This window comes from Microtus pennsylvanicus, chromosome 1 (genome assembly GCF_037038515.1).
Source record: "Microtus pennsylvanicus isolate mMicPen1 chromosome 1, mMicPen1.hap1, whole genome shotgun sequence".
NCBI classification, from domain to species: Eukaryota; Metazoa; Chordata; class Mammalia; order Rodentia; family Cricetidae; genus Microtus; species Microtus pennsylvanicus.
The window spans coordinates 150,769,854-150,788,189 of record NC_134579.1 but is presented as its reverse complement, the minus strand read 5'-3'; the positions used below and the strand labels follow the sequence as shown (position 1 = coordinate 150,788,189).

The 18,336-nt window shown below is 53.4% G+C and overlaps 2 protein-coding genes across 2 annotated transcripts; one reads left to right on the top strand and one right to left on the bottom strand.

The window, feature by feature from the left end:
• Positions 1-461: 461 nt before the first annotated feature.
• Positions 462-11,592, top strand: Znf865 (zinc finger protein 865). The gene is made up of 2 exons (XM_075941476.1): positions 462-550; positions 8,252-11,592. Exon 2 carries the CDS (start codon positions 8,279-8,281, stop codon positions 11,468-11,470), a length of 3,192 nt encoding a protein of 1,063 aa, XP_075797591.1. The 5' UTR covers positions 462-550; positions 8,252-8,278; the 3' UTR covers positions 11,471-11,592.
• A 2,509-nt stretch (positions 11,593-14,101) lies between these two features.
• Znf784 (zinc finger protein 784) lies at positions 14,102-17,995 on the bottom strand. The gene is made up of 2 exons (XM_075941491.1): positions 17,847-17,995; positions 14,102-16,139 (listed from the first exon to the last, which is right to left on the bottom strand). The coding sequence occupies exons 1-2, from the start codon at positions 17,922-17,924 to the stop codon at positions 15,243-15,245; spliced, it is 975 nt and encodes a 324-aa protein (XP_075797606.1). The 5' UTR covers positions 17,925-17,995; the 3' UTR covers positions 14,102-15,242.
• Between the last annotated feature and the right edge of the window lie 341 nt (positions 17,996-18,336).

Genomic DNA, 18,336 nt, shown 5'->3' with positions numbered 1-18,336 from the left:
AGCTTTTTTTATAAGAGACAGTATTTAAAAGGGGGCGTGATCTGTGGGTGTGGCCTGGGCGGGAGGGTGGAATTCCAAAAGTTTAGAGAGAAGACTAGAACAAACTAATTGGAGGTGCAGCAAAAGCAATCGAACCAACCTATAACAAGACGTTCGGAAATGGGCGGGGCCCAGCCTAGGGGGCGGAGCTCAAGCGTGAGACCCGAGCCCCAGGGTGTGTCCTAGCCGGATGCCTAGAGTCCGTGGGTGGTGTGAGCGCAGGCGCAGCAGGCTCCGTTCGCCCACCGGAAGCAGCCTAAGCTGTCCCCCCCCCCTCCCGTGTCGTGAGACACTGTGCGGGCGTAATTTCCCTTCCCCGTTCCCGGGCCGCCATCCTCCACGCCGGCGCTTTGGGGGAACCTGCGCGACTTCCGCTTCCGGGCAGGAGGCGCGGGGCTGGTGGGGAGTGGGGGGGAAGGGGCGGCACTTCCGGTTGGGCCCTCGGGTCTCCCCGGAGCGGCGGCACCACCTCCGCCTCCTCAGCCTCCTCCCGGCGGAGACCCCAGCGCCGGTGAGTGACGGGGTGCGCGGCCCGGGGACCCGGGTTCCTCGGGGGCGGGGGGCCTCTTCCTGGCCTGCCGCAATCCCCAGGACGCACCCCCCCCCAGAACGTCAGTGCTTCACTGCCGGGCCCGAGGCAGGGGATCCCCAATCACTAGTCCCCCACAAGATCACTCCAGATATACCCCCTCATGGACGCCCCCCTCACCGTGGGCTGGCTACCAACGCGTTTTCATTCGTAACGAACCTCTCAAGAGCCAGGGCCCCCCATGGATCCTTTCCCTACAGCCTCGTCAGCTTCCACCACGGGACCCTCCCCATGCCATCAGCATTGCTATGCTTGCAGGGCAGCTGCCCATGAGCCCTCGGTCCCTATCTCCTGTATGATTGCCTCCAGGGGGTGTTGCATTAGCACTTTGTGACAAGAGTTGCCCCCCCACCGTGTCTGACCACACACAACCCATCCCCAATGCCTTCTTTGTGGGTGCAAAAATATTTTCTATTCTGGCCTATGCCAAGATTGCTTTTTAAAAACCCCTTCCTGCAACCCCATCAAAAAGACCCTTCAGTGGCATAGCTCCTTCCAGAGTCCTTTCCCCCTTTAGGGAGAGACATCTGCCTGCTTAGCATCAGGTTCTCATGAAACACTCCCGCCCCACTTCCCTCCCTCCCCTCATCCTGGCCTCTGCTTTCCCAGAACAATGCAAGTTAGCAGAGAATGTTCCTCTATGGAGCATCAGCAGCTCTTGTCCCCATCTTTAGCCAAGTCTCGTGACATTGTCCCAAACTTCCTAGGAAAGACCCTGGCGCTGCTTACATCCTTTACCATATGTTCTTTCTCGTTACTGAATGAGCCCCACCGTTCTAGGCCCACGCCATGCAGTTGTGAAGGGGAAAGGCGCAGCTAACCCTCATTTTCCAGGGGGTTTGCAGCCTAGTTGAGAGGCAGATCAGAAACAGTGTGCGCTTTGGGTTTTCTGAGAGTCTGGTGAGCTATGCCCGGAGGTGAATGCTGAAACAGAAGATTTAATCGTGCCATTCAAAGATCTGGGGGAACAGCTGGTGCAGAATTCCGGAGGTAACAGTGATGTGTGGAAGAGCAGCAGTGAGCTTGGAGCAGAAGCGAAGGAGAAAAGGCTTGATCCCAAAGAGCCTGGGGATAAATTGCCTGGCTTTTGTCTGCTCTACCAAGCTCCTAAGATTCTTCCTGCATCCACTTGTTCCTTATTGACTCATAAACACTTTCAACACCCATTTAACGAGCATCTACTTCCTACAGAGAATAAAATGGGCAAAGATTCCTGTCCACATAGAGTGGCTATGCTAGTTGAGAAGGTGGACATTAGAAATCAAGCTACCTGGAGTTGGGGGGCATAGTTCAATCAGTAAAGTGTTTGATCCTGAATTCATAGTCTCAGCACTTACATTAAAGAAAAAAATGGGCATAGTGGCACATGTCTGTAATCCTGGCACTGGGGAAGTGGAGATGAGGGGATTCCTGTGGCTCACTGGCTAACTCCAGATTTAATGAAAGACTGCCTCAAAGAAGGAGAGGAGAGCAGTTGAGGAGGCCAAGCAACATTGGCCTGGGCCTCCACACCCTCACATGCAAACATAAACCACACACAAAATAAAAATAAACATGTGGACAGAGTTTCATCTCTTGGGGATGCTCTTATTCCATCTTGCCCCTCAGGAACAGACAGTTTGGTCTTAGACTGCCGTTGGCTGCCGCGGGGCTGCTCTGACAGCGCCTCACCTTGCAGGCTGTGGATTTGACTAGACTCGAGTCTTTTCTCACCCTGTGTGCCTGGCCTTGTTCCTTCGCTTCTTCAGTAATGTTTATCAAGCCACCAGTGAGATGGCTCGGGGTAAAAGCTCTTGCTCCCAAGCCTGATGACCTGAGTTCAGTTCCCACAGCCCGCATGGTGGAAGGGGAGAACTGACTCCTGTAAGTTGTCCTCTGACCTACACATGTGCACACACACAAGAAATAAATGTAACACTTTTTGTTTTTGTTTTTATTTAATTATTAGCAAGCTAGGTATTGTCCCAGGTCCTGAGGACAGAGTTCAGAGCAAAGCATTTAAAAATCTTGTTTCTGGGGCTGTGGAGATGGCTTAGTAGTTAAACCACTTGCCATAAAAGCATAAGGATCAGAGTTCGGATTCCCAGAACCCATCTGAATGCCAGTGAGTTGGGAGATCCACCTGTAATTCCAGTCTCTGAAGGCAGAAATAGGACCTCCAGAGCAGTCTGGATAACGAGACTGGCCATATCTGTGAGCTGAGTTTGACTGAGTGGAAGAGAGATGGAGGATCATTCCTAGCATCCTGTCTCTACATGCACACGTGTGCCTACACATGTGAAAATGGAAAAAGAAAATCTTGGCATCAGAGAGTGATCTCAGTAAAAACACAGTCAGGAAAACAGAACGTGGGGTGCATTCAATGCTGGTGATCTGGAGGGAAATGAAGCTAGCTGGGGAGTGTAGGTCTGGGGGACAGGTGGCAGTGACCTCTCAGAGCCTCCCTGGAGAAGACAATTGAACAGAGACAGGAAGGAGATGAGGAGAGTGGGGGGGAGTTAATTTTGCCTGCAAAAGCAACAGTCCTGAAACACAAGCCCCGGAGCAGAAATGGAGCCAGCGCAGTGGAAGAACAGCTGCAAGCTTGTGGGGGCCTGTGTTGGTCATGGAAGGACTTTGGGAAGGCAGGGTCTCGAGGTTTTCTGCAAGAAGGGCCTGGCCTGGCCTTCATCCTCCCAACTAAGCAGGATAGCAATACTTCTGAGAGTGTTGGGAATTTTTTAAAATTATTTTTTATTTTCCATGCATTGGTGTTTTTGCTTGCATTTGTCTCTATGTGAAGGTGCTGGAACTCCTGGAGCGGCAGTTGCAGTTGTGAGCTTCTGTGTGGGTGCTGGGAACTGAACCTAGGTCCTCTGAAGAGCAGCCAGTGCTCTTAACCACTGAGCTGTTGGGAATCTTGAATGGGACACACTGTGTGAAGCAGCGAGCCCCATATTCTAGATTTGAGTGAATGCCAGTGGCTGGTCTGGAGTCGGGCAGACTGAGAGGCAGGAGGCAGGAGGCAGGAGAGGATGGAGCAGGTCACAGCTCCAGTATGCAGCTGTAGGGGCCCCACTTCTGTTTTGGAAAGTAAAATACTGACAGGGAAGAGTGGAGTCTGGAACCCCACCACTTTCCTTCAACCCCACTCATCTCAGTGAACCCCCAGTTCTTAGTGATTTTTTTGGGTGGTTTTTTTTTTTTTGAGACAGGGTCTCTGTGTAGCTCTGGCTGTCCTGGAACTCAGAGGTCAGCCTGCCTCTGCCTCCTGAGTGCCGGGAGTAAAGGTGTGTGCCACCACTGCCCAGCTGTGCCTCAGTGTTTCTGAGTCTACCCGTCCTTTCTTACTGTTTCGAGGAGAACTTAGAAGAGTCAAATAACAGATGTGACTTGTTAATATTTTCCCCCTGTGTGTGGCATGGTACATGTGTATACTTATATAGGGGCCAGAGGTTGACATGTGTGTCTTCCCCAATTCTGCTCTGCTTTATTGAAGCAAGGGCTCCCACTGGATCTGAAGCACTCAAGTTGGGCTAGTGTAGTTAACCTGCTTGCCATGGAGATCTCTCATCTCTGCTGGGTTGTTTTTTTTTTGTTTTTTTTAGTTTATTTTTATTTCATGTGCATTGGTGTTTTGCCTGCATGTAGGTGTCAGATCCCCTGAAACAGGAGTCACAGACATGTGAGCTGCCATGTGGGTGCAAGGAATTGAACCTGGGTCCTCTGGAAGAGCAGCCAGTGCTCCTAACCGCTGAGCCATCTCCCCAGCCCTATCTCTACCTTCTTTTTTTTTTTAAATATTTATTTACTTATTATGTATACAATATTCTGTCTGTGTGTATGCCTGCAGGCCACAAGAGGGCACCAGACCCCATTACAGATGGTTGTGAGCCACCATGTGGTTGCTAGGAATTGAACTCAGGATCTTTGGAAGAGCAGGCAATGCTCTTAACCTCTGAGCCATCTCTCTAGCCCCCTCTACCTTCTTCTTAAGTATGGGTAACAGAGAACTGTTTTGCCCGCCTGACTTACTTTTCTGTGGGTTATGGGGATGCAAATTCTGGTCTTCGGTCTTGCATGCCAAGTGCTCTATCCACTGAACCATCTCCTCACCCCTGTTAAAACTTGCTGTATTTATGTGGAACTCCGTTTGGTGTGTGGAGTGGGGCAGTCTCTTCCATTATAATTGCATAAACTTTTCCTTGGCACACGGCACCTCAGGAAAGGGGCAGTTTGGGACTGGAGAGATGGATCCACACTAGGAGTGCCTGCTATTCTCATAGAACCCAACACCCACATGGTGGCTCTCAACCCCCTGGAGCAATCCAGGGAATCTGACATTCTTTTCTGACTTCCACTCAGTCACATAGGCAGTGCACAGACAGATGTGCCTGGAGAAAATAAACAAATATTATTAAAACGGGGCAATTGAAGACTTATGTCATGCTTACTCAGTAAATACTTACTGAACCATCTTTCTAGTCTCTTATTATTTGGCAAATATTTATTAATATAGATGTCTACTGCAATAAATTTCCCTTTGAGCACTGTATTACCTACATCTCTTCAGTGTTGGTATGGGTTTTTTTTTTCTTTTTTATTGTCTGAGACAGAGTGCTAGGTAGCCCAGGCTGGCCTTGAACATGCTATGCAGCTGAGGCTAGTCTTGAACTCCTGGTCTTCCTACCTCTTTAAGTGCTGCTGAGATTATGAGCCACAGCACCTGTCTGTGACTTCATTTTCAGTCATTGCAACACATTCTCTGATTCTCTTCATGGATCTCCTAGAGGAGAGAGAGGTGTTGCTCATCTCTACATAGCAACAGATATTTAAGTATCTGTAGCTTGTCCACATCTGCACTGTGATAGGTGCTAGGGCATAGTGGCAAAGAAAGCAGGCTACTTTAGTCCTTGCTCCCGTAGTGGAGAGGCCAGACAGTAATAATGCATGGCAAAGTAGCGCATAATCTGTTGATGGCACTAGCTGTGGTGAAAAGAATAGAGCTGGGTTATGGACTAGCGGAGACAGTGTGAGGATAGAAACTTGAATAGGATGTGTGTGTGGGAGGGTATCATTGACTGCTGGGGAAGGATGTCCTGAGGCAGACAAAGAATCCATGGGGTTTGTTGCTTTTTGAGACAGTCTCCTGTATCCCAGGCTGACCTCAAACTCACTACATAGGCAAGGCTAGCCTTGAGTCCTCCCTCAGGTTCACAGAAGCTGGGGTAATAGAGCTGCACAACCATGCCTGGCAGAATCTATTGAATAGTAATCCCCACACCACCTCATATAAATAATAGCCCAGAGAGCTCCCCTCAAGGAGACTCCTGTTGCCATAATTCTACCCTGCACCTCCCTCCTCTTTCAGGGTGCAGCTCTGGGAAAGCCTCTCCCATAGGGGATGGCATCTCTGGCTGTCACACCAGCTGCTCTACTGCACGCTTGCTCTGGGGACCTCGAGGAATCACTAGATCCTTGGTGCTTCAGTGCGTTGAGTGGAGAGAGAAGCGTCTCCATATGAGTTGTAACAAGGATCTCATGAGTTAAGAAGTGGAAGAGCTTAGAACAGGCCAGTCCGTGTGAGACACCCCAGCTGCAGCAGCTGTCACTAAGGTCCTCATGGAGGCACGCAAAGGTCCCCTCCCCCCTTCCGTAGCACTCTGAATTGGTCTCTGCCTCCTGCATCCTTCCACTGTGTGTCTTCCTCCTTGCTGGCGGCATCCCGCACTTAGGCTCTGTGTGCAGTCTTCTGGTTGCCATGCCTTTGCTTCTCCTGGAGCTTAGACTGAATGGAAGGGCTGTAAAGGGCATGGGTGTTGACTCTTGTTCAAGAACACTCAGAGCTGGATACTAAAAATATCTATTTCTGTGTAGAGGTGGGGTGGAGACACCTTTTACCTGTGTGTGCCAAGAGCCAGCCAGGCAGACTAAATAAAGGTCCTGGGCCTTGGAGGGACATCCTGTCCCCTGCGGCTCCTTAGGTTTTGAGTATAGTATGATTAGAAAGGTGAGGACTGGGCCAGACTGCCGAACTATAGGGGCAAGGGATGATGGGCAAAAATGGGCCTTTCTCCCAGCCACTCTTCAGAAGCTCAGTAGGGCTGCTGTGTGTGTGAACACAGGAGTGAACTCCGGAAGCTGAGGTTCCAGTGAGGAGAGAGGACAGACAGCAGGAATGGAAAACAGACAGAAAAAGTTGTACAAAAAGTGCCTGCCTGCCTGTTGGGAGGAGCTAAGAGAAACTGTAATCCAAGGCCCAGGTGTGTGATGTCATCACTTATGGCACCCAGCCCTAGGGTGGATGCACACTACTGATAATGTTGCATTTCAAGGACCAGGTTGTGATGTCATCACTTATGGCATCCAGCCCTAGGGTGGATGCACACTACTGATAATGTTGCATTTCAAGGACCAGGTTGTGATGTCATCACTTATGGCATCCAGCCCTAGGGTGGATGCACACTACTGATAATGTTGCATTTCACCCTCAGCTCCCCATGTGGAAGTTCAGGCCTCGTTTTCAATGTGGAGAAAGCATGGACCCAGCAAAGATCAGATCAGAACCCAGGTCTATGCAGGCACTCTTGCCGTAACTACCTTGACCTAGGCTAGTGGATTTTTCTTTCTGCCTTGCAATCAAAGAATATTCCCTCTCCCTCAGTATTGAGCTCTTACCCAGTTTTCTTGGCTTCCCCTTTTCTACTACTGGAATAGATACTATCAATTCATGGAAGGCATTACCATATACTGAGTGTTTACAAGGCGCCAGGAGGAGCCTTCCACATGCTAATGTTAAACTTTTGGATCTTCACAACAGCCCAGTGCTTGATAGATCCTGCTGCCCTAGACCTTCTCCTTCCTCCCTGCCTCCCTCCCCTACCACAAGATTACCTCAAACTTGGAGCAATCTCAGCCTCCTGAGTGCTTGGTTTGCCCTTAGTCACAATGGTTGTGGAGGCAGAGGTTCTGTCATTTGCCCGTGGTTACACAGCTAGAAAGTGACGGGTTGGGGGGGGGCAGTAGTGGCCCATGCCTTTAATTCCAACACTTGAATCTCTCAGTTTGAGGCCAGCCTGGTCTACAGAGTGAGTTCCAGGACAGCCAGAGCTACCCAGAGAAACCCTGTCTTGGGGGGGAAAAAAGAAAAGAAAGGGACTGGACTTAGGTTTGAAGTTGCCATTTTGATTCCTGAAGCCCCTGTCTTAACTACTTAGCTGGGTGCTATTTTTATCCTCATTTTATAGTGGCAAACCTGGAAAGATCAAGACCAGAGGAAAGTATATGGAAGGAGTGGAGGAATCTCAATGTAGAGCCAGGAGAGGGTTTTAAACCTCCCCGTCCCCCTCCATCACCAAGGTCCTCGGAGAATTAGTTTTGGGGGAGAAAGCAAGTGCCTACGGGTGCATAGAGAAGACAGTCTGAGGGTGGATAGGGAGGTGCGTGAAGATCCAGGAAAAGATGGGGGTAAGGTTGGGAGGAGGCTAGGAATGACCCTGGATTCACACAGGTAAGAGGGAAACTTGTATGGACAGATTGTCAGGTGATCTAAGAGATTGGCGCTGGTGCAGGGGCATGGACGTAGTTCCCTTTGCCTGCTACTCACGGGCTCCCCTTGCTCAGTCCCCATCCTCTTCTTCACAGGGTCTCCCTTCTCTCCACCGGCCAGAGATGGAGGCAAACCAGGCAGGCAGCGGTGCCGGGGGTGGCGGGAGCAGCGGCATCGGGGGCGAGGACGGGGTCCACTTCCAGAGTTACCCCTTTGACTTCTTGGAATTCCTCAACCACCAGCGCTTTGAGCCCATGGAACTGTACGGGGAGCATGCCAAAGCAGTGGCGGCCCTGCCCTGCACCCCGGGGCCCCCGCCCCAGCCCCCACCCCAGCCTCCTCCGCCTCAGTATGACTACCCACCCCAGTCCACTTTCAAACCCAAGGCGGAGGCTCCTTCCTCATCCTCCTCGTCATCATCTTCCTCCTCATCTTCATCTTCTTCATCTTCTTCATCCTCTTCCCAAGCCAAGAAGCTGGATCCGCCATTGCCGCCCACCTTCGGGGCGCCACCCCCTCCGCTCTTTGATGCTGCCTTCCCTGCCCCGCAATGGGGAATTGTCGACCTCTCTGGGCACCAGCACCTGTTCGGAAACCTGAAACGAGGAGGGCCCACACCTGGGCCTGGGGTGGCATCAGGTCTTGGCACTCCCACCGGGACCCCTGGGCCACTTCCCACACCCACGCAGACCCCACCTGGGCCCACGGTCGGGGCGGCCTGCGACCCAACCAAGGACGATAAGGGCTACTTTCGAAGGCTGAAGTACCTGATGGAGCGTCGCTTCCCATGCGGTGTGTGCCAGAAGTCCTTCAAACAGTCCTCACATCTGGTCCAGCACATGCTGGTGCACTCTGGGGAGCGACCATACGAATGCGGCGTCTGTGGCCGCACCTACAACCACGTATCCAGTCTCATACGCCACCGACGCTGCCACAAGGATGTGCCACCAACTGCTGGTGGTCCGCCGCAGCCCGGGACACCGCTTCCTTCGCTGGGCCTCCCAGTACCCACTTCCAGTGCCACAGCCACCTCCGCTCCTGCTGCAGTGTCCTCCGGCCCCTCAGCTACACCTGCAGCACCTGCCACCTCCACGGATGGGAATGCCACCCCCGCTGCCGCTGCCGCTGCCACTGCCGCAGCTGGGGTGGCCTTGCCTCCCCCACCCACTACTGGCGGGGAGGGCCCATTTGCCTGCCCCCTCTGCTGGAAGGTCTTCAAGAAGCCCAGCCACCTCCACCAGCACCAGATCATCCACACGGGTGAGAAGCCCTTCTCCTGCTCCGTGTGCAGCAAAAGCTTCAACCGGAGGGAGAGCCTCAAGCGGCATGTGAAAACGCACTCGGCCGACCTGCTGCGCCTGCCCTGTGGCATCTGTGGCAAGGCCTTCCGCGATGCCTCCTACCTCCTCAAGCACCAGGCGGCTCATGCCGGGGCCGGGGCCCCGCGGCCGGTCTACCCTTGCGACCTGTGCGGGAAGACCTACTCAGCGCCCCAGAGCCTGTTGCGGCACAAGGCTGCCCACGCGCCACCTGTGGCCACCGAACCGGCCAAGGATGGGGCGGCCCCAGTCCCGCAACCACCTCCCACCTTCCCCCCTGGCCCCTACCTCCTGCCGGCGGACCCGACCACCACCGACGAGAAAGCCACAGCTGCTGCAGCGGCGGTGGTGTATGGGGCGGTGCCTGTGCCACTTCTCGGCGCGCATCCGCTGCTGCTCGGTGGTGCCGGGAACGGCGGCGCTGGTGGCGCGGGCACGGGCGTCCCAGGCAAGACGTTTTGCTGCGGCATCTGCGGGCGGGCGTTCGGGCGCCGCGAGACCCTGAAGCGCCACGAGCGCATCCATACCGGCGAGAAGCCCCACCAGTGCCCAGTGTGTGGGAAGCGCTTCCGCGAGTCCTTCCACCTGAGCAAGCACCATGTGGTGCACACCCGGGAACGGCCCTACAAGTGCGAGCTGTGCGGCAAGGTCTTCGGCTACCCGCAGAGCCTCACGCGTCATCGCCAGGTGCACCGGCTCCAGCTGCCCTGCGCCCTGGCCGGAGCCACAGGCCTCACCGGGGGCCAGGGGACCACGGGGGCCTGTGGACCCGGGGCTGCAGGTGCTTCGGGCGGGCCCGCCGACGGCCTGAGCTACGCCTGCTCGGACTGTGGGGAGCATTTCCCGGATCTCTTTCACGTCATGAGCCACAAAGAAGCCCACATGTCAGAGAAACCATACGGCTGTGACTCCTGCGGCAAGACCTTCGGCTTCATCGAGAATCTCATGTGGCACAAGCTGGTCCACCAGGCTGCCCCGGAACGTCTTCTGCCGCCAACTCCCAGTGGCCCCCAGTCCTCTGATAGTTCTAGCGGTGGCACCGACGCATCCAGCGTGCTGGACAACGGACTGGCCGGAGAGGTGGGGGCTGCGGTGGCAGCGCTGGCCGGCGTGTCTGGGGGCAGCGAGGATTCGGGTGGGACGACTGTGACCGGAGGGGGTGGCGGGGCCACTTCAGGCGCTGAGCGCTTCAGCTGTGCCACGTGCGGCCAAAGCTTCAAGCATTTCCTTGGTCTGGTGACTCACAAGTATGTGCACCTGGTGCGCCGGACCCTGGGTTGTGGCCTCTGCGGCCAGAGCTTTGCCGGCGCGTACGACCTGCTCCTGCACCGCCGAAGCCACCGACAGAAGCGGGGCTTCCGCTGCCCGGTGTGCGGGAAGCGCTTCTGGGAGGCGGCCCTGCTGATGCGCCACCAGCGCTGTCATACAGAGCAGCGGCCCTACCGGTGCGGCGTGTGCGGCAGAGGCTTCCTGCGTTCCTGGTACCTGCGGCAGCACCGAGTAGTGCACACGGGCGAGCGCGCCTTCAAGTGCGGAGTATGCGCCAAGCGCTTTGCGCAGTCCTCCAGCCTGGCCGAGCATCGGCGACTGCACGCCGTGGCCCGGCCTCAGCGCTGTGGCGCCTGCGGCAAGACCTTCCGCTACCGCTCCAACCTGCTGGAGCACCAGCGGCTGCACCTGGGCGAGCGTGCCTACCGTTGCGAGCACTGCGGCAAGGGCTTCTTCTACCTGAGCTCGGTGTTGCGCCACCAGCGTGCCCACGAGCCCCCACGGCCCGAGCTGCGCTGTCCCGCCTGTCTCAAGGCCTTTAAGGATCCTGGCTACTTCCGGAAGCACCTGGCTGCCCATCAGGGAGGTAGGCCCTTCCGCTGCTCCTCCTGCGGTGAGGGCTTTGCCAACACCTATGGTCTGAAGAAACATCGCCTGGTGCACAAGGCTGAGGGTCTTGGGGGGCCCGGAACAGGGGGAAGCGCCTTGCCTGGGAAGGATCCCTGACCAGGGAATTTCAATGCACCACTCCAATCAGATGTTCCCTTCTGGACTCCCCCCCCCCACCTTCCTGGGGCTGCTGGTCAGACTCTCCCCACCCCTCCTTATTGTTACCCATTCTAAAGAACTACAGATGGTCTAGCTTCCTTCTGACCCCATGCCCTGCCCTATAAACTGAAGGTTAAATTGCTACAATGCCAGGCCATTCTGGCCCTTCCTTCTTCGTCCGTCAGACACTGAACTTGATCCTCCGTCCAGCCTTCTTTTGTAAACCTCATCTGCTACCCAGCCGCATTTTGGCTCCCGTGAACTCCGCAGTGAAGATGGGCCTGAATTACCCGCCGCCTCTACTTCCTTTGGGATCTGGCTGGACAGTGGACTATGAACAGAGTTGAGGGGGCACAGGTTGGGGGTCTGGGTGCTCTTGGGTTGGGGGGAGGGGGGAACAGACGCGGCTTGTACAGAGCAGAGAACAATAAATCGTATCAACAGGGCCGCTGGGGTCTGTCCTTGCTGTTCCTGGGGGATTCTGTAACTGGATGGACACACAGCACCTCTGTCGCGTTTCACCTGGGTTGAGTGAGGATTTGCCATGTCCCCGGCGTTAGCCTACGAACTGGGCAAGTGGCGAGAGTGAGACAGGTAAGTCCATCTCCCGGGAACTGATCTGAGATTCCGAGACTCCTCTTCAGGATGTTTTCAGCCACCATGACCGGAAGTCTCCTGTCTGCCAAGTCCTGGCCTGGGTACTAGGGAAACATGAATTGATTGGACATGACATTCACACTCCAGTAGCTGGGAGAGCACGTCTGTGGAATTTACCACTGCCTGCAGACTTTCTGGAGACAGGATCTCATGGATTCTAGGCTGGCTATGGACTTGCTTTGGAGGTAAGGATAGCCTTGATTTTTGTTTTGTTTTGGAGACAGGGTGGGTCTCTCTCTGTAATTCTTGGCTGTTCCAGAACTCTATAGACCAGACTGGCCTTGAACTCACAGAATCTACCTGCCTTTACCTCCCTGGTACTGACATTAAAGGTGTGCACCGCCACAGCTGGCTAATCTGGAACTTTCTTTTTTTTAGTTAGATTTTTTTTTTAACTTAAAGAAATTTTATGTATGGTTATTTTGCCTTTGTGTATGTTTATGCACCACTTGATGCCTGGTGCCCCTGGAGGCTGAAAGAGGCCATTGGATCATCTGGCCCTAGAGTAACAGATGGTTGTGACACGGTGTGTGTGCTGTGATTGAAACGCTGCTCCCTTAACTGCTGAGCCATTCCTTCAGTCCCAAATTTGTAATTTTATTTTTTTAAAGATTTATTTATCTATTATACATACAGTATTCTGCCTGCATGTATGCCTGCAGGCCAGAAGAGGGCACTAGATCTCATTCTAGATGGTTGTGAGCCACCTTGTGGTGGCTGGGAATTGAACTCAGGACTTTTGGAAGAGCAGCCATTTCTCCAGCCTTGGAATTTTATTTTTATTCTCAGTTTCATACATATATGTATATGTGTACACACACATACAACTTTGGTTCTGTCTATAAAGCCCTCAGTATGCTCATCCCTCTCACCCTCCTGCTGAACTCTTCCTTTCCAGCAGGCTCTTCTACTTCCATGTCCTTTATTCTCTTGGTGCCCCATTGTGTTTAGTCAGGGTTGCTTGCATAAATGGATTGGGCAGTTGATTTACCTGAGCAAGGGCAGCTTACCAACAGCTACATCACTGGACTACAACCCCTCTTCCCTGGGCAACCATTAACTACCTACAGCTTCTCAGAGAGGAGTGGGGCCTTAAGAGCCTCTTCCTCATGACTACAAACTTCTGACCCCTCTGCTTCCACTTCCGGAGTGCTGGGAAGATGGGCATGTGCTGTTATGCCTGGTTTCTGTGGTGCTGGCAATTGAACCCAGGATATCAAGCATGCTAGGCAAGCACTCTAGCTACACCCCAGCCCCACTGCCCTCTTCTGATGGAGTGTGCAAATTCCATTAGCATCCAGTTCCCCTGCTTCTTTTGAATCTGAACACCGAGCCTGAGTGTCAGTTGCTATATTTCCCCTCCCCTTGAATCTGGCCACTTACCCATACTGCCAATGTGTTGGTGGTCCCTTCCCATAGCAATCGGGAGTTTCTGTTTAGTGGCAAGGATCCATGTGAGAAAGTAGAGAAGGCCAGGACCTGACGCACACTGCTTCAGTCATTCAGACATGAGGGCGTTGATGAACAGATGATGGAAAGAAGTGCCCGGACCCCAAGGGTGCTTAACTGCTCAATGTGGGAGACTGATCAGAAACAAGGTGAGGGAAGGTGGCTTAAGGAACCCTGTAGGTCTCTGGCTTCAGCTGAGGAGCTAGTGAGACAGATGGGAAGCAGGGTCCTCTCTTTAGAGGGAATGGTGAGTTGTATTATGCATCATCTGAGAGTCATCTCTTGGGGATGCTGGATGAACAAGGACTGAGATAGCAACACATCTTCTCCATGAGAAAATCAAGGCCTCTGCTGAGTAAGAGCATCAACCTCCAACATCCCTTCAGTGCACAAAACTACAATACAACCACACAGTCAAAGCCTAGTCCCTCCCCGTTCCAGATAATAATAGAGGCGTTGGGCAGTGGTGGCACATGCCTTTAATCCCAGCACTCAGGAGACAGAGGCAGGTGGATCTCTGTGAGTTCGAGGCCAGCTTGATCTACAAGAGCTAGTTGCAGGACAGGCTCCAAAGCTACAGAGAAACTGTCTCGGAAAGAAAAAGAAAAGAAAAGAAAAGAAAACAGAGGCATAGTGAGGCCCTGATCTCCCAACTACCCAGAGAACTGGAATACAAGACTGACAGAGAAGCATTTCAGAAAGTCTTTTAATAGGAACAGACTCAAAGGCCCCACTCCCACCCCAAATTCCAGCTCCCAAGTCCTTTCAGCCCTTTTCCACAGTGTTTCCTCTTACTCTTTACACCCAGGACCAGCCCACCAAGGTTGTGAGCAGCAGCCAACCCTTCCTCTGAATTGCCCAGAACTAAGCAGGAAGCTGTTTACCTCACAGTGGTGGAAAACAGAGAAATCTGAAACTTGTCTGTAGACACGGGAGACACAGGCTCTAAGCCTAAAGCTTAAGGGGATACTGGGTGATTGCTTGCTTGCAGTGTGTGCTCTTGGATGCTTCCAGAAGAGTCTAGTGGCTAAGGAAAGTACACTCTGGGGTAAGATGGTGAGTGAGCAGAACTTAGAGTTCATCTCTATGGGCAGGCTCATCCTAGAGATTTATGGACACCCACCTGCGGTTTAGGTACTCTCTGGTTTTAAGGGAGAAAAAATCCCAGCATCCCTTTAGAGATGACCTGTGGGCATCTTCTGCCTAGGGAGGGTAGGCAACCCAGTTGAGGTAGGAAAGAGATTTCATATTAGTCCACCTTAGGGCAATCACTGCATGGTCCAGAGGCTGTTCAGGATTGGACCAGGGTGGTGGTTGTGGATTATTAAGTCTTGCTTTGCAGCCTGGGCTGGTCTAGACCTCACAATCCTCCTGCCTCAGCTTCTAGAATACTGGACTTAGAAGAATGGGCCATGCTCAGCTCTCTCTGTGTTTTTACATTCAGCTGGGCATCTACAGAACTGCAGGTACCTCTTTCCTGAGTCTCAAGTGTAGCGTGGGTTTCTGGGAGACCAGAACCTGGTTCCTTCTCAGCTCTCCAATCCCAGCTGCTCATTATTTCTCCTTGGCTTTTGCTTCTATTTGTCCACCCACTTCCCCTATAATAGGCTTCCTACTCCCCAGCCTACTGGTCAACCTCCACTTTCACCTCCACAGGCTCTCTGCACCTTTCTTCAGTAGTGTTCTCTGTCCCGTGCTTACTCCCTGAATCCTGGACCACCCAAGATGGTCCCAGTTGACCTCCAGACTCTCCCACCCCAGGCCCTGGCCCGTGGAAGTGGGTGCGTTGATGTTTGCGAAAATTTGAGGAGTTATTGAAAGTGCGCGCACAGAGCGTGCAGCGGAAGGGGCGCTCGCCAGTGTGGATGCGGGCGTGGCCGCTCAGCACAGAGGACTGTGTGAAGCCCTTGCCACAGACGGCGCAGTGGTAGGGCCTCTCCCCCGTGTGCACACGCTCATGATCTCGCATGTCTGAGGAGCGGCGGAAGGGCTTGGTACAGAACCTGCAGGCGAAAGGCTTGCCTACTGCAGCCCCTGCAGCTGCCGCAGCCTTCACCACCTCCGACCTCTCCTGGGCCATCCCTGGGTTCGGCTGTCCAGTTGATGCTGCCGGTGGAAGCCTTTGAGAGGTGCCTGCTTCCACCCCGTGACGGTGCTGGTGCCGGAGCAGAGGTGCCAAGGTCTTAAAAGCTCGTGGGCAGAGTGGGCAGCGGTAAGGCCGCTCTCCCGTATGCAAGCTGTAGTGGGCACGCAGGCTAGCAGGACCTGGACAGCGGTGGCCACACACGTGGCAACGGCTTGGGTCCCCACCCTGTCCAACCCCCTCCACGCCTGCCAGGTGGCCATGTTCGTGAAACAGCAGCTCTGAGACCAGATGGAAGGCAGCGGGACACAGGGCACAGTGAAAAGATCCGGGCTCTGGGGGCTCAGGTACCAATGTAGTATCTGTAATTTTTACCACCTGGATCTCGATGAGGTCACTTGGGGGTGTGGCAGAGCGGCCACCATCAGGCACCAGGACCTGGAGAGCAGAAGAAGAAACGGGAGGCTGTGGACCCTTCTCGGAGAACATTCTTCAATGTGCTTCCACTTAAACCACTTGCTCAGGCCGGCGAAATGGCTCAGCGCGTAGACACTTGCCAAATCTAACAAACTGAGTAGGATCCCTGGAACCCGCAGGGTAGAAATCAGAACTGACTCTCCCAAATTGCCCTTTAACCTCCACATGCCTGTGCCATGGCACACATGCACACCCTTTCCTCAAATATATAAATTAAATTAAAACTTTTAAATAAAATATTTGCTCCTCTGTAGTCCACTGGATCCTTATTTTTATGATTTATTATTTACTTATTTTGAGACAGGAGTTTCACTATTAGCCTTAGCCGAACGGGGACTTGTTGTGTAGACCAGGCTGGTCTAGAACTCAGAGACACTGCCTGCCTCTGTCTTCCCAAGTGCTGAGATTAAAGGCGTGTACCACCAGGCCTGAGTTTTTCTTTTTATGTGTATGTGTGAGTGCCTTCATGTGTGTATGTTCACCACATGTGTGCTGTGCCTATGGAGTCCAGAAGTGAGGGTCAGATCCCCCAGAAGTGGAGTTACAGATGGTTATGAGCCTCCAAATGGATGCTGGGAAGTGAACCTCTAAAAGAGCAGCCAGTGCTCTTCACTGCTGAGCCATCTCTCCAGCCCTGGCTATTGGTTTCTCAACTCTGTTATCCATGATCCAGAATTCTTGCTGTATTCGGGTGGCATTTCCTTTTCCTGCCCAAAATATACCACAAACACAGACGTGCCTCTCCTCTATACTAGTTAAAAGCCTCATCATTTCTTGCCCTTGCATCTGAAAAAAAATACCACTCAAAGGGAATCCCCGTTCTTATTACTGCCCCTCATTACCTCCCTCTCTAGAGCACCTGAATAGACTTTGGAAAATGTAAGTAAGGTCATGCATTTCGCCACTCTAAGCCCTCCAATTGCATTAAAAGCCCCGTGTCGTCCCTATAATATCCAACACGGTCTGGATCCTGCTTATCGCACTGACTGCCGTGTAAATATAACCCGTCATCCAGCTGACTTCTGCCAACTAAATTTAGCTCGCCCCGTCCCCACCCTATCAGTTTACTTTTTATTCCCCTTATGGAACATATTACAATAAATTCTGTTCATTGCCACTCCTCACAAGTCCTCACGAGACTGCGAGCTGCAAGAGGACGCAATCTCTGTCCGTTTTGGTCCCCTGGAACTCAGTCAATATTGGTTGAACGAATCAATATTCTGAGTTACTCTTCAGTCACGAGTGAGAGGTTCCAAAGTCACCCGGAACACCCATTTCTCCTCCAGAATCTTCCCTTAGGCACTCGTAAGGCAGACCTTGTATCATCACATGGCATCCCAACATGGTGTCCGGATTATAACTCCCCTTTGAGGTCACCTTCCCATCCATCCACTATAATTTCCCTGACGGCCCGCTCCTCTTAAGACTCCACCCCTCTCTATGCAAACCAATTCCCTAGTCCTCTCTCAGGACCTAACCCTGCCAATACGCAACCTGTCTTCAGGCCCCGCCTCAACCAGGCCTCGCTCCTCATCCCCCATAGGCTTCTCCCCAAGCCCCGCCCCCAGAATGTTACCATACTCCCGCCCAGTCCTCTTAGGCCCCGCCCCCTGTCCTGCGCCCTCTATCGCCGTGAACTCCCGGCCCAGACCCCTTCGTCTCCCGCACCAGGTCCGACGGCTCCGGGGATGGCGACTCCCGGGTCGGTGAGCTCGGAATCGAGGGGTCCGGGTGAGCGGCGGCCATCTTGTAGCTAAACCCTGTCCCTGAGGCCAATGATCGCTCCGCGAGGGGCGGGGCCGGGCTGGCGGCGCTGCGCAAGCGCGCGGCAGGGCGGCGACGGGCGGGGCCGTGGCCGGGAGCCACAGAAAGTCTTCATTACCTGTCAATCCTCCACGGGACAGACTGAGCTTTTAGCTGGAAGGTCGACCAGATCCTGAAGACGAATTCCGACGTCGTCCCCCTCCCTTTTAAAAATGATTGTTTATGCAGTTTCTCACTGTCTAGTCCGTTCTGCCCTCGAACTCTCTATGTAGACCAATCTGGCCTCGAACTCACAGAGATCCGCTCGCCTCTGAGCCACTATGCTCGGCCCTACAAGTCCCTTTTTAAAACTAATTCCGGCCGAGCACGAAGTTGGCTTATCTGAACCTCAAGG